The following is a 26,171-nucleotide window of genomic DNA, read 5'->3' on the forward strand; positions in this document are numbered from 1 at the left end:
CCACCTTCTTATCAAGCCCTGGGATGATATTTGTTTTGATGATGCGCTATAGTAGATGGGGTTGGTATGAGTGTTCGGGAGTGGTGTGAGAAGGAGGATTCTACGTCAATAACAACAACTTCATGATGGCTTCTTCAAGGCTGGCATCTTCAAGACCTCAAGACTTCGAGACTCCACACAAGATTTTCAATACACACTGCTCGGTGAAGGATGGTTGATAGGCACCCTGGAGAAACCAGTGGGTGACCCGGGATGCATGGAGAAGCGCCATGACATTTTGCAGAAAGCTTCACCTAGACTCAAAGAGACAGAAGAATACTTCATGCCGAGAATCTTACCTATTCAGCCCCAAGTCATTATGGGCTCTGGCTTTGTTGACCTTAGTTGTGAATCTGGCTGGGATGGTGCTAGCAGATGTAGTTGACGGTAGGATTGTATGGGCACCGAACAATGGTCAGGAAAACTCTTTGAAAGAACATGTTTCGTTCGTCATGTTCTCAAACACCCTCCAGTGTGAGGACTTACAAGGACGGAACGAATCTTGTGGGTAAAATGCACAACACTCTTGAGAGTTTAAAACCTAATCTATTAGTCGTGTCCCCGGTTACAGACAATTTGAGCCTTTGGACTTGGATCTATCTCTGAACTCTCAGCACCCGATTGGTAATTAACTGAGGGCAACTTATGATACTTGTGGGCTATGAGACATCGCTTGGTGGAACCATGTCATATTAGAGAACAATATAGAGAAAACTCCCGATATTCCTTTGTTGTAGGAAAAATAAAAAAAACTAGTTTTTATGCAAATACTCACACAGAGAGCCACACAACCTTTTGCATACGGAATAATCTTTATCATGTATTCATCTTATTGTGATATTGCCGGTACATTCAATGTATTGACCTACACGGTTGCAACGTATCAGGTTGGGGATTTTTCTACACTCAACTTGCCGTTGGTGATGATGGGACTCCACTCCCGTTTGACTGTTTCTACTAAGATTCATGAGGTATATCTCAGTTTTATGTTATTTACATGTGATTGCACTTTGATATATAAAGTGATGTACTGTGTGTGCCAGCATACCGATCTAGGGATGGCACGTATACACAGAGGCTTTATTCGTTTTGACTCGGGTCGCTACATTTTCATGGCAAGAAAAATTACTAGGGGCTATTACACTTGTCGAAGGGCATTTCTCATGTTGACAATTATTTCCTACGGTGCAAGAATTAATCACACAAAAATAACAAAAGGGCATCACACGAAAAATAACATGCACACAAACTTTCTCAAATGGCACAACAAGCCACATAAGGATTCTATGGATTTTGAATGCACATATGCTCCCATGCTGGTTTCGATAATTCATGACAACATACATTATCTCTTGAACTAACACTTTTACCTAGTATATTTCAGGTATATTCCATAGAGATGCTTTGGCTAAGGATAGTGTGGAGAAGCCCCAAGGAAGGAAAGGAATAGGACTGGCCAAGGTTCAAGCTACAAACTCTACATTTTATATTTGTGAGAAATCACTTTTGAGTCCATAGGAAAGCTAATACTATTAAAAGGGGGAGAGGTATCTAGATGAATTTGTCGCTCAAGTGCTTAAAGATAACCCCCAAAAACACTAAGCCATTCTCCCACAGAATTCTCTATCCTAAACCCTAAGCATCAAAGTTGGTGCCACCAGGAATTCCATTTTGTCCCTACCGATTTTCTCGAGGCAAAACCTTTGCCGAACCCTAATATCCCAGTACCACCAACTTTCACTTTGGTATCACCCAAAGTCAGTGACCAACTTTTTGGTCTGTCGATTTCAAGAATTGGAATTTCTATGTTTTGAAACCGATCTAACCGAGATTTGGAAACTACCCTAGGTCACCGTATCGGTACCACCGAGATGCATATATGGGTCTCATCGAGGAAAAAATGTTGCCACATTTAGTGCAACTCGGTACCACCGAGATTCATATCGGTGTCACTAAATCGGGCAATAATGTTGTAACGGTTGTATGTTTGGAGATGCCTATATATATACCCCTCCACCTCCTCTCATTCATAGAGGAAGCACTCAGAAAACACACACACACACACACACACTTGCCATATCCATTCTCTAAGAGAGAGCCACCTACTCATGTGTTGAAATCAAGATATTCCAATCCATTCACTAGGAACTTGATATCTAGCCTCCCCAAGTTGCTTTGCACCAAATCAATATCTTTTACCCATGCCAAATCTGTGAGAGAGTGAATGATTGTTGAGTAGACTATCTTTTGAATCACAAGAGAAAGGAGTTCATCATTCTGCCGCATCTATTACCTTTTGGAGGGTGGTGCCTCCTAGACTGGTTACCTTGGGAGCCTCCTACTTCGTGTTGTGGAGTTGAACCAAGAAGTTTGTATACACAAGGAGATCGCTTACTTTGTGAAGATCTACCCAGAGTGAGGCTAGTCATGTGTGTATGTAAGCCATGGTGGAATAGACAAGGCCGCTTCTTCATGGACCCCTTGTGGGTGCATCCCTCCGCGGACTCTCGCAGCCGTTACCCTCCGTGGGTTGAATTCTCCACTAACATGGATGTATGATAGCACCACCTATCGGAACCACGCAAAAAACTACCATGTCCATCTTTGCGTTTGATCTTTCTAATCTCTACTCCTTACTTACATGTGCAATGTCTTTAGTTTCCGCTACCATATATGTTGACTAGCATGTGTAGGTTGCACTAGACTTGTTAGAAATTCTCAAATTTGCGAACCATTAAAATTGGGAAAAGGCTAGGATTAAATTTCTGTAAGTATTCTATTCACCCCCCTCTAGACATCCCTTCTAGCAATCCAACAATTGATATAAGAGCATTGGTCTCCATAGCCTTGGTTTAATCACCATTGGAGGAAGATGGACGTGTCTAGTTTGGGGAATCTTAGTTGTAGAGTGCATGTTCTCAATGGGTAGTATTATAGACAACGGAAAGGTGAAATGTTTTATATATTTAATGATTACCAATTGCGCAAGTATGCTGAATATCCTTATGTGCCTCCCATTGATCCCTTACATCCTTCTCATGATGATGAGGTTAACATGCTTGGCAAAGTGAAAACTGTTAATATCATCATTAGAGGACTGCCCGGAAATGTGCTTAATCATATGAAGAACTTTGAATGTGCTTATATTTCGTGGAAAGATTTAGAGAAAAGATATCCCGACTACTCAATGAAAAATCATGATACCATTTTCCATAAATCTATTGCCTTTGTGGGGACCCTGACTTATAAGTCGTGATCTCCGAATGTATGTGCACGGTGATCCGAGTGATCAATGCTCACTTAACACACAGAAACTAAATAACAAGAGTCTTACATCTATTACGTACCGTTTATGCAGATATGGCGTTCATGGCATAGTCTTCATACATATTGCAGCAGAAAATGTCCATCGATAACATGAACCCATGCCATCAGCATGAACCCTACATGCATTCTAACTCGGAAGCGTCCTAGCTCGCTTGAACATCAGCAAGACATTCTTCACCATCTCATGTTCCCTCATACCTGGTCAATAAATAATGAGTGGCAAGCCAATGAGTACTTTGAATGTACTCGCAAGCAACCCATGTTTGGAACGAGGCAATAAGAATGCATGATATAACACTAAGAAGTAATTTGCAAAAATCTAATTTTGGGTGCAATGGGATGATCAATCTGCTTGTAAGAGCATGCATCAATAGGTAAATGATATCCAGACGAACATGTTATAGATATCAATATCAACACAGGGTTAAACATCCCATGTTCACCCATCATGCCAAGTCGTTTGACTTAGCTCGTGAATCTTACTGCCATCTTTATCTCACACATGCACGCACACTTGGTTTATGTGAAAACTCCTAGACGTAGTTTAAGATGCACCACCCAAGTTTCCTTGATCATGGACACGACGATTCAAATAATTTTACACTCTGCAGAGGTTGCACACCTTACCCACAAAACTCGGGAAACTTTCATGCCACGACACGACTTGCGACATTCCTCATACCCGAGGTAAGTACCCAAACATCACCTTTACCATGAGGATAATAGAAAAGAGACCACTAGTTGGTGACAATCCCTAGTGATGTACATCACACGTACCATCCTCAAGGGCACGCAACAATGTGCCCGGTGTCTATGAGCAACCCATGCTCGCCCTTTCTTGGCACGACCCCATCTCGAGAGTGACGGCATCACTCCTGGCACTAGTAATGCAGGCTCTCTACTAGCACCGACCATTGTAATCAGCGAAGTCCCGTACCATAAGGGGTATTGTGGTTGTACATGCAAGGTTTGGGCGGTCGTCAAATCTTAAATCTAATACTGTTTTTTAAAAACCACTCACACAACTGGCCTCGGTATACCACTCCGTTATGAAGTGGTTACCTAGCTCTACACATCACCCTCGGTAATTAGTGGCACCCACCGGGGTTTTCATAAAACATTTGAAAGCATCTCCTTTTACCGTCAGCATGCATGTACCCAATCCCATGCATAGCACTACTAGCAACCTAACTACACCCCACCCGCATAACCCTCATAGGTAGGTAGGGTTATGCCCAAGTGGAAGTGTCATCGAGGACCTATCGGGAACACCTCACTGAGGTAGTTACCGATTCAAAATGGCCTTATGCATTCCTGGTACACTACCGAAAATACCCAAAACTTTTCCGGTGACCAAAATGGGACTTCCGATATATCAATCTTTACCTTGGGACCATTCCGGAGCTCCTCGTGATGTCCGGGATCTCATCCTTTACTCCGAACAACTTTCGGTTACCAACACACATAACTCAATAATATCGAAACGTCACCAAAACTAAAGTGTGCAGACCTTGCGGGTTTGAGAACTATGTAGACATGACCGAGACACTCTCCGGTTAATAACCAATAGCGGGACCTGGATGCCCATATTGGCTCCTAAATATTCTATGAAGATCTTTTATCGGTTGAACATCTATGTCAAGGACTCAGTTAATCCCGTATACTATTCCCTTTGTCCTTCAGTATGTTACTTGCCTGAGATTCGACCGTCGGTATCTCCATACCTAGTTCAATCTCGTTACCGGCAAGTCTATTTACTCGTTCCGTAATACAAGAGCATGTAACTAACTCCTTAGTCACATTGATTGCAAGGATTGTTGTGATGTTGTATTACCGAGTGGGCCCCAAGATAACTCTCCATTACAGGAGTGACAAATCCCAGTCTTGATCAATGCCAACCCAACAGAGATCTTCAGAGATACCTATAGAGCACCTTTATAGCCACCCAGTTACATTGTGACATTTGATACACACAAGGTATTCCTCCGGCATCCGGGAGTTGCATGATCTCATGGTCATAGGAACAGATACATTGACATGCACAAAACAGTAGCAATAAAATGACATGATCATATGCTATGTTCATTGTTTGGGTATTATCCATCACATCATTCTCCTAATGATGTGATCCCATTATCAAACGACATATCATGTCTATGGCTAGGAAACCTTGACCATCTTTGATCAACGAGCTAGTCCTTAGAGGATCACTAGGGACAGTGTGTTGTCTATGTATCCACAGATGTATTTGAGTTTAGAATCAATACAATTCTAGCATGGACAATAAATGATTATGATGAACAAGGAAATACAATAATAAAAAATTTATTATTGCCTCTAGGGCATATTTCCAACAGTCTCCCACTTGCATTGGATTCAATAATCTAGTTCACATCACTATGTGATTGTAAAGAATCTAACACCCATACAGTTCTGGGGTTTGATCATATCTTACTTGTGAGAGTGGTTTTTAGTCAAAGAGTCTAAACCTTTTAGATCCGTGTGTGCTTTACAAATCTCTATGTCATCATGTAGATGCTGCTAACAACCCACATTTGGAATTATTCCAAATGAATGCTCCACTATACGAATCCGGTTTACTACTTAGGGTTATCCAGATTGGTGTCAAAGCTTGCATCAACATAACCCTTTACGAGAAACAGTTTTATCACCTCCGTAGTAGAGAAAAATCCTTAGTCCACTAGTTACTAAGGATAACTTTGACCATTGTACAGTGATCCATTCCTAGATCACTCTTGTATCGCTTGACTGACTCATGGCAAGGCACAAATCAGGCGCGGTACACAGCATGGAATACTTTAGAGCCTATGACTAAGGCATAGGGGACGACCTTCGTCCTTTCTCTTTCTTCTACCATGGTTGGGTTTTGAGTCTTACTCAAATTCACACCTTACAATACAGTCAAGAACTCCTTCTTTGACTGATCCATTTTGAACTCCTTCAAAAACTTGTCAAGGTATGTATTCATCGAAAGGTTTTATCAAGCGTCTTGATCTATCTCCATAGATCTTGATGCTCAATGTTCAAGTAGGCTTAATTCATGTTTTCCTTTGAAAAACACTTTTCAAACAACCATATATGCTTTCCAGAAATTCTACATCATTTTCGATCAACAATATGTCAGCCACATATACTGATCAAAAATTCTATAGTGCTCCCACTCACTTTCTTGGAAATACAAGTTTCTCATAAACCTTGTATAAACCCCAAAGCTTTGATCATCTCATCAAAGCGTATCTTACAACTTTGAGATGCTTGCTCCAGTCCATAGAAGGATCGCTGGAGCTTGCATAGTTGTCAGCATCCTTAGGAATGACAAAACCTTCTAGTTGTATCATATAGAACCTTTCCTCAATGAAACAGTCGAGGAAACAATGTTTTGACATCCTATCTGCAAGATTTAATCAAAAATAATGCAACAACTGCTAACATAATTCCAACAGACTTTAGCATCGCTACGGGTGAGAAAAACTCATCGTAGTCAACTCCTTGAACTTGTGAGAAACATCTTTGCGACAAGTCAAGCCTTCTTAATGGTGAAATTTACCGTGATCGTCCGACTTCCTTTCAAGAATCCATATGTACCTAAGAGCGTTATGACCATCAAGTAGTTCTTCCAAAGTCTACACTTCGATTTCATACATGGATCCTATCTCGGATTTCATGGCCTTCAACTGTTCGTCGGAATCCGGGCCCACCATCGCTTCTCCATAGTTTGTAGGTTCATTGTTGTCCAACAACATGACCTCCAAGACAGGATTACCGTACCACTCTGGAGCAGTACGCGTCGTTATCTACCTATGAGGTGTTGGGGAACGTAGTAATTTCAAAAAAATTCCTACGCTTCACAAGGATCTATCTATGGTGAAACCAGCAACGAGCAAAGGGGTAGAGCATCTTCATACCTTTGAAGACCGCTAAGCGAAAGTGTTGCTATAACGTGGTTGATGGAGTCGTACTCGCAGCGATTCAGACCGACGTGGATTCCGATCTATGCATCGAACAATGGCGCCTCCGTGTTGAACACAGGTGCAGCCCGATGACATGTTCAACGCCTTAATTCAGCAAGGAGGGAGAGCTCCGGCAGCACGATGGCGTGGTGATGGTGGAGCTGCACTGGTACTCCGACATGGCATCGCCAAGCACTACGGAGGACGAGGAGGAGGAGGAGTAGGGCTCCGCTGAGAGAGAGAGAGAGGTTGTGTCTCAAAACAGCCCCAAACCGTCCACTATATATAGGAGGAGAGGGAGGAGGGTGCCAGCCCTTAGGGTTTCCCACCCTAAGGGGTGCGGCAGCCTTAGATGGGCAAGGAGGGTGGCGACCAAGGGTGGAGGCGCCCTAGGGTGGGCCTTGGGCCCAAAGGTGCCCCTTCACGTCTAGGGTTTTGCCCCTCTCCACTCCTTGTGCTCCTTGGCCCCTTAGTGGTGGCAAACCAGCCCACCTAGGGGCTGGTTCCCATCCACTTTTGGCCCATGTAGCACTTTGGACTGGTGGCCCTTCCCAATGGACCCCGGAACCCTTCCGGTGGTCCCGGTACATTACTGGTGTCGCCCGAAACACTTCCGGTGAACAAATCCTCACTTCCTATATATCAATCTTTACATCCTGACCATTCCGGAACTCCTCCTGACATCCGGGATCTCATCCGGGACTCCAAACAACCTTCGGTAATCACATACACTATTCCCATACAACCCTAGCGTCATCGAACCTTAAGTGTGTAGACCCTACGGGTTCGGGAAGCATGCAGACATGACCGAGACACCTCTCTGGTCAATAACCAACAGCGGGGTCTGGATATCCATGCTGGTTCCCACATGTTCCACGATGATCTCATCGGATGAACCACAATGTCGGGGATTCGATCAATCCCGTAAGAAATTCCCTTTGTCTACCGGTATGATACTTACCCGAGATTCGATCGTCGGTATCCCCATACCTTTTTCAATCTCATTACTGGTATGTCTCTTTACTCATTCCGTAACACATCATCTCGTGCCTAACTCTTAGTCACACTGAGCTCAATACGATGATGGATTACTGAGTGGGCCTAGAGATACCTCTCCGTCAAACGGAGTGGCAAATCCCAGTCTTGATTCGTACAACCCAACAGACACTTTCGGAGATTCATGTAGTGCACCTTTATAGTCACCCAGTTACGTTCTGACGTTCGATACACCGAAAGCACTCCTATGGTATCTGGGAGTTGCACAGTCTCATGGTCTAAGGAAATAATACTTGACATTAGAAAAGCTTCAGCAGACGAACAACACGATCTAGTACTATGCTTAGGATTGGGTCTTGTCCATCACATCATTTCCATCGATGTGATCCCGTTATCAATGACATCCAACGTCCACGATCAGGAAACCATGATCATCTATTAATCAACGAGCTAGCCAACTAGAGGCTCACTACGTACATATTGTGATCTATATATTCACACATGTATTACAGTTTCCGGTTAATACAATTATAGCATGAATAATAGACGATTATGATGAACCAGGAAATATAATAATAACCACTTTATTATTGCCTCTATGGCATATTTCCAACAATCTCCCGCTTGCAGTAGAGTCAATAATCTAGTTACCTTGTGATGAATCGAACGCCCATAGACTTGTGGTGTTGATCTTGTTTCTCTCGTGGAAGAGGTTTAGTCAACGGTTCTACGACATTCTTATCTGTATGTACTTTACAAATATCTATATCTCCATCTTGGATGTATCCACGTATGTAGTTGAAGCGGCGCTTAATGTGCTTGGTCTTCTTGTGAAACCTGGGCTCCTTTGGAATAGCAATAGCTCTAGTGTTGTCACAGAACAGAGTCATTGGGCCCGACGCACTTGGAATCACTCCTTGCTCGGTGATGAACTCCTTCATCCAGACTCCTTCATGTGCTGCTTCTGAAGCACCTATGTACTCCGTTTCACAGCTAGATGATGCCACGACGATTTGCTTGCAACTGCACCAGCTAACTGCCCCATTATTAAAAATATACTTCTATCCGGTTTGTGACTTGGAGTCATCCGGATCTGTGTTGAAGCTAGCATCGACGTAACCCTTTACGACGAGCTCTTTGGCACCTCCATAAACGAGAAACATATCTTTAGTCCTTTTCAGGTACTTAAGGATGTTCTTCACCGTTGTCCAGTGATCCACTCCTGGATCACTCTGGTACCTCCCTACCAAACTTATGGCAAGGTTCACATAAGTTCTGGTACACAACACGGCATACATGATAGAGCCTATGGCTGAAGCAAAGGGGACTGTACTCATCTTTCTCTATCTTCCACCGTGGTCGATCGTTGAGTCGTACTCAACCTCACACCTTGTAATACTTGCAAGAACCCCTTCTTAGCGTTATCCATATTGAACTTCTTCAATATATTGTCTAGGTATGTGCTTTGTGAAAGACCTATGAGGCGTCTCGACCTATCTCTATAGATCTTGATGCCTAATATGTAAACAATTTCTCCAAGGTCCTTCATTGAAAAACTCTTATTAAAATAGGCCTTGATGCTTTCCAATAGATCTATATCATTTCCCATCTGCAATATGTCATCCACATATAATATGTGAAATGCTACAGAGCTCCCACTCACTTACTTATAAATACAGGCTTCTCCGTAAGTTTGTACAAACCCAAACACTTTGATCACCTCATCAAAGTGAATGTTCCAACTCCGAGATGCTTGCACAAGCCCGTAGATGGAGCATTGGAGCTTGCATACCTTGTTAGCATTGCTAGGATCGACCAAACCTTCCGGCAGTATCATATACAATTCTTCCTTAAGAAAGCCGTTCAGGAATGCCGTTTTGACGTCCATTTGCAACATTTCATAGTCATAAAATATGGCAACTGCTAACATGATTCAGACCGACTTTAGCATCATTATGGGTGAGAAGGTCTCGTCGTAGTCAATCCCTTGAACTTGTCGATAACCCTTAGTGAAAGTGTGTTATATCAACTAGAGGGGGGTGGATAGGAGATTTTTAGAATTTCATCACTTGGGAAATTCCAGAAGGGAAAGTCCTTTCCTTCGAAAGTAGGACATCCTGCAGTAACCTTGATCATGCCTGTAGTCGACATAACTAAAACTCTAGGTGGTTAAACCAAAATCACACAGAACAAGGGAGTACCTCGCTCTAATACCAATTGAAAGTGCGTTATATCGACTAGAGGGGGGTGAATAGGATATTTTTCGAATTTCATCACCGAGGAAATTCCTCATTGATGACTAAGTTGCAGCCGAACAACAAAGGATCAGGGGTGCAAAGTACCACTACAGCAGTTTTCAAGATGAGGAATATGAAAAACAGTTTGCACAGTATGCAGGCACAGAGCAAGCAGGTGATGATTAACTCACGTGAAGAATTTGAGGTTGAGGAAGTTCACAGAAAGTCTTCAGCAAATTCTTCAAATAGAGAATGAAAATCTTCAACATACAATATTGAGGAATTTAAAGAGTTGAAGAAATAGAACCCGTTTCACAGTGAAGACAATGGTTGATGACCCAGTTCCAACTGCTGTGAGAGTTGTACATCTGGTTTGGAGCGGCTTGGTATTGAAACCAAAGGACACATATTCCCGGGACACACAGTCCCTACCGTATTATCCTTGAGCTAAGGACACATAGTCCTCACCCAATACTCGTGGTAAGTCTTTAGGGCAGACTTCAAAACCCTCACAAACTTGGTCACCCGACGATCCACAATTGACTGCTGGATTGCTCTAGACCATGACGCCCAACAGTCTGGAGGATGCACAGTCCTTAAAGGTAAAAGGCTTCAGTCCCACACAGGAACAAATTCTTCAGTGATGCTTAATCACTTGGTTTTTGGTTTGTGGTTTGGTGTTTGGGGTATTTCCTCAGTGTTGATTTACTCTCGAAGACTCGGAGGATTTGGGTTGCTCTTGTGACAAGTGTCAGTTTCTAACGAAGCAGCCAACCAGCTAATGGTTGTGGGGGGCGGCTATTTATAGCGTGGGAGCATCCCGACATGATTTGACATTAATGCCCTTAAATAATATGACCGTTGGTGTGGATAAGATCAGTGATGTGGCGCGAATTGCGATAACGGTCACGACCCTCAACTGTGCGAGTCCTCATGTCTCTTGTATTCCTCACATGAGTCTTTTGGTAGGATTAGGCTTGGGTTGAGCATCATGAGGAAATTCATTACGAAGTGTTACTTCGACCCCCTTTAACAGTATGGTGTTCCTATGAGTCAAGAGTGAAGAGAATAAAACAGAAATAATAAATCTTCATGCTTCAAAGTCTTCAGATTGATTTTCTTCAGGACACACCGAATTCTTCATCTTCAATTCTTCAGCTTCAGACCAATTTCTCCAGCCAAAGATATACATTTTTAGGGGTCGATATTCATCGTATAATTCAAACTCCTCAGCGACTTATAGATCCCGTGTACACTTATGAACACATTAGATACTTAACCTATAAGTCTTCAAACCACCAAAATCACAAAGGGGCACTAGATGCACTTACAATCTCCCCCTTTTTGGTGGTTGATGACAATTAGGTTAAGTCTTCAATGGGGATAAAAGTATGAAGTGTAAATACTCATTTGTGGAATTTGAAATGAAGATACATAGAGACTCCCCCTGAAGATGTGCATATCTTGAGGATTTTTCTTTTCACAGCAAATGCACATTGATGATTTATATCATGGAGATCTCCCACTGAGTCTTGTAAATCATGCATACATATGACATATAATATGAAGAATTTGAGAATGCATGATGACAAATGGTATTTGTCGAATTTTAGCATGTGTGCATTAATATTTTGAGGAATAAGCATGCGGAGAAAAACGTTCAAAAGCGTCAGAGTACCATCGGGCTTAAGTTACAACTCATTACATAAAAAACACTTTAGAAGAGCCAAGAGTTTGTAACTTAATAAAGTTCATAAGCCCCAAAATATATCTCGCGTGAAGAGTAACTCTCAGATTTCTCCCCCTTTGTCATCAAGTGACGAAAAGGGACAAACTGAGGACTAATGCCCCTTGAAGACTTTCCCTTCTTGGCAGTTGAGGAAGACGCATCAGGATTCTTGGGTGCGGGCTTTCTCCTTGGACCAGTGGCAGTATCTTCTTGGTCTTCATCAGGTTCTGCAGTGCGGAACGAAGAAAATGAACTGTCCTCAAGGTCTGGAACTGGAATTGGCTTGAACTTCTTCTTGGGTGGCCACGACCAGTCAAAGTTCTGAGTAAACTCCAATTCATCAAGTTCTTCTTGAGTCTTCAAATGTGCCAGTGTGGCCCAGGTGCGATCAAAAACCTCATGTAGATAGTGGTGATTAATCTTCACTGCATTCTGAGTTTCATTGAGGGTTTTCACAATGGCATCAAATTGTCGTTTCACCCATTTGTGATTGCGATCGACCTTCTGATGAAGACTGAGGAGTATCTCTCTATTAGTCATCACCCTTGGGGCAACTGGGCTAGGCGGCTCTTAGGTTTCAGTATCATCCCATGAAGAATATGCATCTCGTTCAAGAAACTGGCCATCAAGGGGCCGACTTCCTTCATCGAGCACAAACTTGCCTTTTCCTTCAACTGGCTCGAAAGTCTTCTTGTTGACTCTGATCGGAGGCATATATCCAATGTGATTATTGAAATCAGCATGACAGTTGATGCCTGATCTGCGTCTGATGAATCTCATGATCCATGCAGCGTAAATCTTCAGGTGAAGGGTGACATAGCATTGTCAGCCAGAGTCCTCAGGAAGAAGTCGTGAAGGTTTATGGTGATGCCATGGATGATGATGAAGAGGATATTCTTCATGATGCCTACAACATCTTCTTCATCATCATGGCCCTTGATTGGAGCAATGACACTGCACAGAATCCTGTAGACAGTCCTGGGTTCATACTTCAGATCTTGGACCAGGAAAGTCGTTCTTGGTGGTTGATCCTTGGCCAAAGGCTTCATGAGGACTTCCATCAGCTTATTGGGCAGCTCCCGTTCATCATACATCTTCACAGCATGTTCTAAAGGAATTGAAACCGAAAGTACTCGCAGCAGCACATTCGCCGGGGCCTTGTAGTGTATGTGCTGCGTCATCCAATCCAGCACCCAAGTGTTGATATCTGTTGGATCACCAGAGATGTGCAAAGTTGCATAGAATTGAAGAACAATGTCGCTGTTCCAATCACAGATATTAGTGCAAAGTGGCAGCAGTCCGGCTTCATGAAGAACGTTGAGCACTCGGGCGAAGCAAGGAATTTCTTCTAACTCAACATGAGGAATATGCAGGTGCTGAAATATTTTGTTTCTTCCACAGAGCACAGATGCATAATACTTGAGCTGAGTCCTTGTCCAAAACTTCCTATGCCTGATGCGAAGCTTGTCATAAGGATTGTCGCCGATGAAATACATACGTTCTTCATAGAACGCTTCCGTCTGAAACTATAGCCTCTTTGAGAAGGGCTGATTTTGCATAGGCACAAGATTTTTCTGCTTCTCTTGAGGAGAGACAATCATGGCAGTCTCCGTGTTGACAACCAAAATAGAAGTTTCTGTATTGGGCGCAGGAGCATTTTCTTCAGCAAGTTCCTCAGGTTGAGGAATTTCATCACCCTGTGCCTCAGGTTGAGGGTTTTGCTCAGGGTGAGGATTTGCTTCAGCCTGAACCTCAGGTTGAGGGTCTTGCTCAAGATTAGGATTTTCCTCGGGCTGAGGATCTTCTCCTTGGTTTCCCCAGCTTGAGGAATTTTCTTGGAGGAGGCGCCAAATTCTTCAGCTGTTGAAGCTGATCCTAAGCAGGTTCTTCAGGAGGAATGAATGTCTAAGGAATATCATCAATTTGAATTTCCTCATCTGTGTGTTCCTCAGACTCAACAGTTTTCATTTCCTCATCACTCAGATGCTCCTTATCTTCGCTTTCGAAGGGAATCATAGTGTAGGATGGAGCAATCTTGAGAGGCACAACATCCAGAGGAGCATTTTCATCAAGAGATTTCAGGCGCTTGGCGTCTGATGATTCTGGTGTTGAAGAACCTTTTCTTTTGTTTGCTTCTTTTTCTACCGCCCTCGTTTTATTCACGTCTGATGCAGACGAAGTCATTTTCTTCACCTTTGTGGATTTTGGTGAAGGCATTTTCTCTTCAGGAGGCGGAGCAGTATCCGTCCTCGCAGTTTCCTCAGCTGAAGCATTTTCTTCAGCTGGAGCAGATTCATGAGCTGGCTTAGATGCATTAGGCTGAATATCCTTAGCTATTTCCTTAATAGCCGGTGCATCAGCAAGGCTTTCTTGAGGCATTTCCTTAGCAGGGGTTGCTTGTTTTTCCTCTTCCTCTGTGTGCTGAAAGAAATAGCTAGGCTCAGACTGCTCAGGCTGCTGTGGTTTTGCTGGAGTAGCAGCCTTCTTGTTGTAATCATCAACTGCATTGGTTGCAAACTTGATAAAATTGGTCTTGAGACTTTGACAATCATATAGTTTGGTATACTTGTCAGTCAAAGTCTTCAGTTCTGCCTCGGTTGACACATGAGCATCAGGCGTCAAGCTGAGGAGATTCCGTCTGAGGAATTTCTCCTTCTTTAGCTTTGCAACATTTGCTTGTTTGGCTTGCGTCTCCTTCCATTTGGCCTCATTGATAAATGTGTCTACCATATGGCTGATACCCGGGGGAAGCTTCAAGTCATCAATGGGTGTGTTAGGGTCATCATACCAGACAATGATCTAGACCAACAGGACTTTTGGGTCCATTACAAGAGGAATGGTGCTGCGTGAAGCTTGAGCGACACATTCCTGCTTGTTTCTGATGATGGCTTGTAGTGTTTGATCATCATATTCATCACTTCATTCTCATGCAGAAGGGACTTTGATGACTTTGCTTGGGGTGGGTCTGTTTCCTCTTCCAGCAGTCATCTTAGTCTTCAACGGTGTTGGTGAAGATTTTGTCTCCGAGCTCGTGGCAGATGGAACAGAGGAGCTGGAGATAGCAGGCTGTTGCTTGACAATCTGCTTTTGTTTAGGCTTTGAAGCCTGTGTGGTTGTTGAGGGTTTTGGTGCAGACGCAGGCGCAACCTTCTGAAGCAATTGCTCTTTAGGATTTGAAGCCTTTGATTCCTGTGGCACAGGCTTCACTTGAGGAATGGTCGTGCCTGAAGTTTCAGCAGCTGCGGAGGTGGCAGCAGCAGCAGCAGATTCTTCATTGAATTTCCTCACAATAGCTTCTGCTTGCTTATGAAGCTTTGACAAGTGTTTGTCCTTTTCCTCAGGATAATCGTCAATAGTCTTGAGGCTTGAAGGATGAGCATTCTGATGATCCTCGAGAGGAGGCCTTTTGCCAGGTGACTTTAGAGCAAATTTCTTCGCGTATTTTGGAGTGACGAACTAGTATTCCTTCCACTTCTTATCCCACCCGCGTTCTATCTTTTGGAGCCTTATTTTCCTCTTAGGAATTGGTTCTTGCTCATCTCGTGTGCAATAGTCCAAGTATATATCCTCAGGGATATCAATGGCAGTGTTTTGTTTGAGTTTCTTGCCACCCTTTTGCTTCATGTCATCTTCCATTGTCTTCAGCTGAGGCTTTTGTTGAGGAATTTGAGTCCTTGAGGATTCTGATGACACTGGCAGATTTTCGTCAAGAAACGCTGCAAATGAGTTAAGTTGATGAGAACCTAGAGATTCATCATTTGACATTTTTGTACCCGTGAACAGAGTATAGGTGCAAGGAATTTGGAGAGGTCATATGTGTTCTCAGATTTGAAGAAATTGAATCTTTTTGAAGTTGAGGAATTTGACGAGTGGGTTGAGGAATTTGCCTATGCACTCTGATCTTGGGTTCCAGAGTTGTACAGATTCGAAAATTTGCACAATTGAGGAATCACGTGAAGAATTTTAGTTGCTTAGTGAAATTCATCAAGTGTTGAGGAATAAGTAGTGTTTGAGGAATAGAGACTGATTGACACTGAGGAAAAACAGATTCCACGAATCTAAGGTAAAATAGTAGATTGAAAGGGACTGTAAAAATAGGATTTTATTTACCCTTCATAGCAAGCACGAAGAACAAAATAAGCAATAGTAGATGCTCTTCGGTGTGAGTCCACTGCGCCCTAACTTGGCGGCAGAAGACGGCTATGGCAGCAACGGACGAAGATGTTCCGGCTCCGGCGTGATTTCGGCGACGGAGAGGTCGAGGTAGTGAAACTGTTCCTCGCCGGCAACGAAGCTTCTAGCGGTGGCGCTAGGTCTTTGCTGTAGCAGAGAGAAGCTCGAGAGAGAACGAAGAGTTTTGACCGGAGGGGGTAAGGACGTATTTATAGCTGAGGTGAAAACTGTCCGGCCGATTCTTTTGGACCAAACAACCCTTGCCCTTTCGTCTCCGCATGACACGTGTAGCCAGAGTTTAAAGTGGTGGAGATCGTGCTTATCTGATCGTGGGAAGTGGGGTTCAGTTATTGTGTAACAATAAAAAACATTTTGAGGATTTTGTTGCAAAGTCATCAGCTGACAACGACACAGTGAGGATTTTGAACAAAGTTTCAAGTAGAATGCATATGAAGAAATGAATAGACTGGGTGAGTATAGCATAGAGGGGAAGTAGGGTCCGATCACATTCACTTAGATGAAATATGAAGTTGAAGAATTAGCTATAAGTGAATGTTGTTGAGGACTATGAAATCACAGTATATATATGTATATATGACTAGGCAAATGTAAATCATCAAGTGTTTTGAAGATTTTGACTTAATTGAGGATTTTGTGACAAAGCGTCAGGTTGATGAATTTCAGCTCTGAAGAAAATCAACTTTGAATAAAAACATCTGTGAAGAACAACAACTTTGAAGAAAATCAACCTGAGGAAAAACAACTTTGCAGAAATTCAATCTTGAGGAATGATGATTTCAAAGTTGGTGGTGGCGTGACCCACCGTATGAGAATGATGATTTCAGGCGCCGCGTACAATTGTCGTACGGCCCTGAGAACCAAATTCTTCATTAATTTCCTCACACTAAGAGTGATGTTCTTCATTGGTTGAAGAATATCGATTCTTCGTGTGTTGCACATCTAAGTCATCAATTTTGCATAAGTGTTCGGATGTGTGCATGTTTTTACAAAACAATTGAAGATTCTAAGATATTTAGCTCACACCGCAACTTGCAAAACCTTTTCTCATCCCAGAGCTTAGTGAAAATATCTGCTAGTTGATCGTCAGTCTTCACATGGTCGATGAGGATATTGCCCTTGAGGACATGGTCCCGAAGAAAATGATGACGAATCTGGATGTGCTTAGTCTTCGAATGTGGGTTGTATGCAATCTTGATTGCACTCTCATTGTCTCAGTAGAGAGGCACATTCTTCATGTTGATGCCATAGTCCTTAAGGGTTTGCTTCATCCATAGCAACTGAGCACAACATGAACCATAAGCGATGTACTATGCTTAGGCAGTGGAGAGAGAAACGCAGTTCTACTTCTTTGAGGACAAGAAGACTAATGATCTTCCGAGGAAATGACATGTGCCAGAAGTTGACTTGCGATCCACACGGTCACCAGCATAGTCAGAATCAGAATATCCCACAAGAAGAAGATTTGAGCCCTTGGGGTACCATAATCCTAGTGTTGGCCCACTTCTAGGAAAAGGGCTAGAGATAATATAGACACTAATGGCGCACCAGACAAGTGGTGCGCCACTACTATATAGCAGTGGCGCACCATGTGCAGGTGCGCCCTTAGTGTGATGGACACTAGTGGCGCACCACACACACGGTGCGCCACTACTAACATTTTTTTTCCAAAAATACTAATGGCGCACCGGGGCAGAGTGCGCCATTACTAGTTTAACTAGTAATGGCGCACCACTCACACAGTGCGCCACTACTTTTTTTTTGTTTTTGCAAAACTACTAATGGTGCACCACCAACTGGTGCGCCATTACTAACCAGGGTTACTAATGGCGCACCTCTCTGGGATGCGCCATTGCTATAATTCTCAGCCCAAGCCCAAAGCCACCGATGCGTGGAACCAACCCACCCCCTCGCACCCACATCCTGCCCCGATTCAGAGAGAGACCTCTGCTCGCCTCCGATGGATGGACCTCGCCGCCGGCCATGGACTCCTCCACTCCTCCTCCTCCCCCCCCATCAGAGGGTAAGAGGGAGGGAGATCTACCGCCGCCACGAACCAGCAGATGAGCGGTGTCAATGGCGTGCCCAGATCCACCCCTTCCTTTCGCCATTGTAGTCGACCTCCTCTCGTCCTAGCCTCAGATCCACTACCACGCACTGGTAGCCGCCGCCATGGAAGGTTAGGGTTTCCTCTACCCCTCGTCCCTATTGATTGGTTTTGATTTCGCTGATGCGGGTTCCCCCACCCCTCCCTGATGCGCGTAGGCAAGTGCACCACCGAGGAGACCGACCCTCTCCTCATGCTCTTCCTTCCCTGGGTGCCACTACCACCCACACCTGCCTACTGCACCACCACATCGCCATTAGGCAAGTTCGTAAATTGAGAAAACTGAATTTTTCTTCCATCAGAGTTCAGACTATAGCTTGCTAGAGTGCATCTATCTATCTATCTATCTATCTAGACTTCAGATCTTGCTTGCTTGGCAAATTAAGCTAGCTCCATTAGTGGATTCTGGTCTCCATGGCGATAAAAGGTAGTACTTGTCCAAGCTACAATTCTCTTCAGTTATTCAATTTAATCCGATTTGAGTATTCATGCTCATGCTAAGAATGGTTGTTGTAACCTACAGGATATCATCGAGGTCACCAGAGTCCTCTTCGCGCCTGAATCCTACAGGTATGCTTTTCTGTCCTAATAAATTACTCGTAAAAAATAGTAAGACGATGGATGAAGTGTTGACTTTTGTCAGGTGTAGAGGAGGGTGGAGAGTAGCAGGCTGAGGACTCGTGGAGCAATACCTTTGATGTGATAGGTCATCACCTCTTTATCCGTTTCCTCCAACTTCTTCCCAGGTGGGACTACGGCACCATCGCTTCCCTGAACCATGAATTCAATTCGGTGGTTCGCAATGGGGACATCTACCACCTGTGTCGCAAGAATGGGGTCGCAGAGCACTGGCTCTACCTCTCTTGTGGTAATAATCCTCTTGGCTGGGAGGCTTATGACCCGTCCACTGGGCGCTGGATCCAAGTGCCCAATATGCCACGGGCTCAAAAATACGGCCAACAACAGATCGTTGTAAGAACCGAGGTGCTAGTGTTCGTGGCCTGCGGAAGGGGTGCCTTGAGATATAGCATCCTTACCAATTCATGGACACAGCTGACTGATGTGATGAAGACCCCATGGTACTTGTTTGGGTCAGCAAGTGACGGTGAAAAGGCGTATGTCGCAGGAGGCCTCGATTCTTCTCATACTAATGTATTGAGCTCCGTAGAGATGTATGACTCGGAGTTGGAGACACATACTTGGACAACCCTTCCCAGCATGAATAGGGCTAGGTATAGATGCTCTGGCTCGTTCATGGACAATAAGTTCTATGTGATTGGTGCTGTCAGCAGTAACCGCGGGGTATTGACTTGCGGTGAGGAGTATGACTTGATCCTGCAGTCATGGAGAGTCATCGACAACATGTCTCACGGGCTCAACCAGACATTGCTGGGAAATCCTCCACTCCTTGCAGTTGTCAACAATGAGCTTTATGCTGCTGATTACAGTGAGAATAATGATTTGAAGAAGTATGATAAGCTGGACAACAAGTAGATCCCTCGTGGAAAATTGCCTGTGCACTCTACAAACAAAGGCAGGGACATGGGTTTCCGAGCATGTGGTGACCGGCTGATTGTTATTGGGCCTCCAAACAATTCTAGTGATGAAAAGGTGGTTGAGCTTCATTCATGGACCCCGGATGGGCAATCGCCGGTGTGGAATTTGTTTGCCACAAGGCCATACAGGGCCAACCACTGGATTATATGCACTATGATGGGTTGCTGAGTCGGTCAACTGAATAAAGCTTGGGTGCACGCAAGATATGAGTAAGTTACATACGCTTTGTATAAATTTTTCCTTTACCCAGTTAGCTCCATGATTTGAATGACACAGAGTTTCTCTTCATATTTCCATGCAGTGCTGGCTGTGCGGTGCCTCATTCTCAGTCTGAATTTCGTGGGAGTGCCCCGCTGATGATACAAAAAGAGTTCTAGAGAAACATCCGATTTTTAGTCACTAGCTTTTCTTTCCAGTTGCAATTTGTGTTCCAATAATGTTTTAGCGCTTTCTATTCTACGGTGTTGTGATGATCTTCATCTCCATCACCCAATTTTATATGTACCGTACAACATTGCTTCTCTCAGTTACTTTTGACCATCAAATCAGTCTACCATGTATTCTCCTTGCCCCTCTCGCAAAACAAAAATGTGTTCTGCTTGCCAAAAGAGAGAAAGATAGAGCAAGAGAGAGGATAGATAGCAGCCGCCATTAGTGTGGGGAGGCAGCAATAGCATCTCTGTCTGTCCCCAAGAAGAGTTGACCTGACGCCTGAAACCTGAAGCTACAGGCAAGTGTTGAGAGTTGAGAAAACAGAGCAAAAGCAGAGGAAAGCAGGCTATCATCTGTATGTATCGAGTTATCGCCATGGATACCAGAATCCACAAATTAAACTACTGGGCATCTCACCTGTATGTATGTTTATATCATCATGATTGCCTTGACTGTTATCATCTTTGATTCCTTCTTCTTATGGAGTACTATCTTTTCCTTCAACTCTTTTTTGCGACTGGAGTGGATTCAGAATAGTGCATTTCCTCCACTTGTGCCTGTTAGCAGAACGTATTCAAAATATCCATAGGATTATAGGATTATTTGACATTTACTTGTTCACATTTTCAGGGTCAATTTCGTGGAAGACCTGAGGTAACCGACCAAAGGGAGAAGTACTTGCAAAGATTGCAACAAGTACAGCAGCAGCAGGGCAACCTTCTTAACGCTTCTCATGTAACGGGCATCAATGAGAAGCAATTTCCAACCCAGCAGCCGAATTCCCTCTTACAGCAGGTTGTTCCTGCTTTTACTAATAAAAAATGTTTTCATATATCAATGTTTCCTTTAGTCAAGAATCAGGAATTACAAATTAGGTGTTGTTCAATTTTTCTGTCTTTGGGAGTGCAAGTCCTTCTTTAGATGCTTCCATTCTAACCTCTTTCTGTTAAGGCATCAAATCAACTCGTAAAGTTTGTAGTAATATTTTGTGTAGGGATTCCACAATCTTTTGTAACCATCTTATAATATCTGAAGTCTATAGTCAATTCTATATAGTAATTGTTTTCACATTTTCAATTTGTCCATTTTTGCAGTTTAATTCTCAGAGTTCTTCTATCTCTTCTCAAGGGGGCCTTGGGCTAGGGGTTCAGGGACCAGGTATCCCTTCTGCCTTCTCGTCTCAGCTACAACCTCATGAATCCCAAATTCTCGAGCAATGTAATGGCCATGCATTATTTCTAGTATACATAAAGTTGGAGGCTCATCGTGTTTGACTAGTTTTTCCTTTGCATTTAGAATTTATCAATATGTGCAGACGCTGGGCAAACAAAAAGTGACGAGCAACAAGGCTTGGCCAATGATGTCGGTGTGGAGTCTGCCGCAACAACTGGACCGATTAAGCACACTAGTGAAGATGACACGAAGGCTCCTTACTCGGTACGGTCCAACTTTTTCATACATGCCTGCTCATGAAATAAGTCAAACAAGGTGCATACAATTAAGGACACCACAATTATCTCTGTGAATAATCAATAGTGTGGAGTTACTCACAATAATCTATGCGACATTTCTTAGCTAGATTTCTTAGAAGGATTTCGGGCTATTTTGCTCATATTTTAGAAAACTGATCATGTGTGATGGCCCATCTGTCTTACAAAATAGACTTGAACTGGTCACGTCAGTTCCAATCTATATCTCTTTTCATCTTGTAGGTTACCACGTGGATGCTCTTTCGACTACGATATGGACATGAAGGCATTTGTTTTAGTGCCAAATATTACTTACTAATGCCCGCAAAGTATCATTGTGTATTATATTTGCTATGGAGCGATGTATGTATGGATGCTATGGAACTATATGTATATATGGATGCTATGGAATTTTGGATGTATGGATGCTATGGAATTTTCATATATGGATCATGAAATTTTTTATGCAACTTTGCATATATGTTATGTGTTGTGTATTAGTAAAACTATTGGGCACATATTATGTATTATATATTTGATATATATGTTATGTGTTGTTAAATTTGTGGTTTTGAAACAAAACATATATATGCCAGAATACCAGATACTAATGGAGCACCATGGGCTATACTAATGGCGCACTGCCTGGTGCGCCATTAGTATATATGCCCTGGGAGGCATACTAATGGAACACCATGGGCTATACTAATGGCGCACTGCCTGGTGCGCCATTAGTATATATGCCCTGGGAGGCATACTAATGGAGCACCATGGGCTATACTAATGGCGCACTGCCTAGTGTGCCATTAGTATATATGCCCTGGGAGGCATACTAATGGAGCACCATGGGCTATACTAATGGCGCACTGCCTGGTGCGCCATTAGTAAAAATCTCTAATGGCGTGATGCTGGTGGTGCACCTATAGTGCGCCATTAGTAGCCAAAACAGGTGCGCCACTAGCAGGCCTTTTCCTAGTAGTGGTGTGTGAGCTATGTATCGAAGAATATGCTTCACAGCCTTATGGTGTGATTCCTTCAGTTTTGCTTGAAAACGTGCACACATGCAAACACTAAGCATTATACCAGATGCACACAATTACAGTGAAGAGCCAATCATGGAGCGATATACCTGCTGATCGAATTCTTTACCATTTTGGTCAATGCAGAGGTGTCCATTGGTAGGCATGGGAGTCTTGCGCCTTTGCATTCATGCATGTCGAATTTCCTCAGAACATACTTGAGGTATTTCTCTTGTGATATGAAGATCCCATTGTGTTGTTGACGAATTTGAAGACTTAAGAAGAATTTCAGCTCCCCCATCACAGACATCTGATATTCTTCACTCATCATGTAAGCAAATTCATCACTATAACGCTTGTCAGTACAGCCAAATAAGATGTCATCGACATATATCTGGCACACAAATAGTTCATCATAATAGGATTTTGTGAAAAGAGTTGGATCGAGTGAACCAGGTTTGAAGCCTTTCTTCATGAGGAATTCCTTCAATGTATCGTACCACGCCCGAGGGGCTTGCTTGAGACCATAGAGCGCCTTTTTAAGTCTGAAGACTTTGTCTGGATTGTTTGGATCCTCAAAACTTGGGCGCTGAGCAACATATACTTGTTCCTCAAGCTTACCATTGAGGAATGCACTTTTCACATCCATTTGATATAAGATAATGTTATGATGATTAGCATAAGCACGTAGTATTCGAATAGCTTCAAGTCTAGCGACAGGTGCAAAAGTTTCATCGAAATCAATTCCTTCAACCTATGTGTAACCTTGGCCTACAAGTCGTGCCTTATTCCTCACCACTTGACCATCCTCATCTTGCTTGTTTCAGAAAATCCACTTGGTGCCTATGATATTGTGCTTGCGAGGATTTGGTCTTTTGACGAGCTCCCACACGTCATTTAGCTTGAATTGAAGATGTTCGTCTTTCATGGCTTGAATCCACTCAGGTTCCATGAAAGCCTCAGCAACTTTTGAAGGTTCTGTGATAGACACAAAGGAAGAATGCCCACAGAAGTTAACTAAGTGTGAAGCTTTTGAGCGAGTGAGAGGACCTGCCACGTTGATGTCATCGAGGATTTTGTCAAGTTCTACTTCATTTGCGATCCTCGGATGAGCTGGTTGAGGATTTCGTGTGGGGTGAGGAATTGGTTCTGGAGCAATTTCCTCAGGAGCATCTTCTTGATTTTCATCAGTGCTGGGAATGATTTCTTCACCAATTTCCTCGGTAGGAACAATGTCTTTAGTTTCTCTGAGCTCTATTGCTTCCTCAGGAGACAGCTTATCTGGATCAGGGGGCAATTTCTCTCTTTGCGAGCCATTAGTTTCATCGAATCGCACATCTACAGTTTCAACAAGCTTGTTGTGATAGGTGTTGAAAACTCTGTAGGTGTGCTAGTCCTTTCCGTGACCAAGCATAAAACCCTCATGTGCCTTAGGTGCAAACTTTGAGCTATGGTGAGGATCTCTAATCCAACTTTTTGCACCGAAGACTTTGAAATAACTTACATTGGGTTTCTTGTCAGTTAGGAGTTCATATGAGGTTTTCTTGAGTAATTTGTGGAGATATACCCTGTTGATGATATGGCAAGCAGTGTTGATCGCTTCAGGCCAAAAACGACGAGGTGTCTGATATTCTTCAAGCATGGTTCGTGCCATCTCAACCAGAGTCATGTTCTTTCTTTCGACGATGCCATTCTGCTGAGGAGTATAAGGAGCAGGCAATTCGTGAGTAATACAAAGTTCATCAAGATAATCATCAAGACCAGTGTTTTTGAATTCTGTTCCATTATCACTCCTGATGTGTTTGATCTTGACGCCGAAGTTTGTTGAGGCCCTTGAGGAAAATCATTTGAAGACTTCCTGCACTTCAGCTTTATACAGAATGGTATGCACCCAAGTATATCTAGAGTAATCATCAACTATAACAAAGCCGTATAGAGATGCTGAATTTATTAGTGTGGCATAACGAGTAGGTCCAAATAAATCCATGTGAAGCAATTCAAATGGACGAGTAGTAGTCATGATAGTCTTCTAGGGGTGTTTGGATCTGGTCATTTTTCCGGACTCACAAGCACCGCAGAGATGGTCTTTGAGGAATTTGAATGATTCGATGCCAATGACGTGCTTCTTCTTTGCCAGCGTGTGCAGATTCCTCATGCCTGCATGACCAAGTCTTCGATGCCACAACCAGCCTTCTATGGTTTTTGCTAGTAAGCAAGTGGCTGGTTGAGGACCTGTAGAGAAATCAACAATGTACAAATCCCCTCTTCTAACACCTTCGAAGACTTTCGATTTGTCAGATTCCATGATGACAACACATCTATATTTTCCAAAAGTAACAACCATATCAAGATCACAAAGCATTGCGACTGACATGAGGTTAAACCCAAGGGATTCAACAAGCATCACTTTGTCCATGTGCCTGTCCTTGGAAATAGCCACTTTGCCAAGTCCCAATACCTTGCTTTTACTTTTGTCGCCATAAGTGATTTGCTTCAGGGGTGATGGAGTCAGTGGCATATTCATCAGGAAGCTTTTGTCACCAGTCATGTGGTGTGTGCATCCACTATCAAGAACCCACTCAGTACTCTTGGATTTGTCATCCTGCAGATGAAGTAGTACAGCTTACCATCTCATATGCTTCACACATGAAGACTATGATATCAATTTTAGCACATAGGAATATCATCATAAACAGTAATTATGAGGACGTGTGAAATGTTTTTCATTTCATCAATGTTAGCTTGCATCCTATCAACCATTTTCCTCAGGTCTCCAGTAAATTCTTCACATGATGATTTTCATCTAGAGACCTGACCTGTAGAAGTGATTAGTTCAATTTCTTCACCATCCACATCTGAAGGGGTCATAAAGAATTCATCATCCTGCGAGCACCATATGAGAAAGGGGGCATTGAAGCTAATGCACTTTTCTTAACAATAGGGGGTTAAAGTACTTAAATGAATATGTAGAGAATTTCTTTGAGGATTTATGAACATAATGATTTGAAGAATAATGCTCATATTCATATTCCTTGTAATTTCCCTTCATGTTAGAAGTATTAGCACGGGTACGAGCATAGTTCTGACCAGTTGAGGA

At 43.1% G+C, this 26,171-nt stretch overlaps 1 protein-coding gene and 1 pseudogene across 1 annotated transcript; both read left to right on the forward strand.

The window, feature by feature from the left end:
* Positions 1-19,100: 19,100 nt before the first annotated feature.
* On the forward strand, positions 19,101-20,295 carry LOC123426844 (annotated as a pseudogene).
* A 381-nt stretch (positions 20,296-20,676) lies between these two features.
* Positions 20,677-22,059, forward strand: LOC123426845. Its single transcript, XM_045110741.1, has 4 exons — positions 20,677-21,009; positions 21,217-21,381; positions 21,681-21,744; positions 21,902-22,059. Exons 1-4 carry the CDS (start codon positions 20,944-20,946, stop codon positions 22,057-22,059), a joined length of 453 nt encoding a protein of 150 aa, XP_044966676.1. The 5' UTR covers positions 20,677-20,943.
* Positions 22,060-26,171: the final 4,112 nt, after the last annotated feature.

The sequence above is a fragment of the Hordeum vulgare genome, chromosome 2H, assembly GCF_904849725.1.
Source record: "Hordeum vulgare subsp. vulgare chromosome 2H, MorexV3_pseudomolecules_assembly, whole genome shotgun sequence".
Taxonomy (NCBI): Eukaryota; Viridiplantae; Streptophyta; class Magnoliopsida; order Poales; family Poaceae; genus Hordeum; species Hordeum vulgare.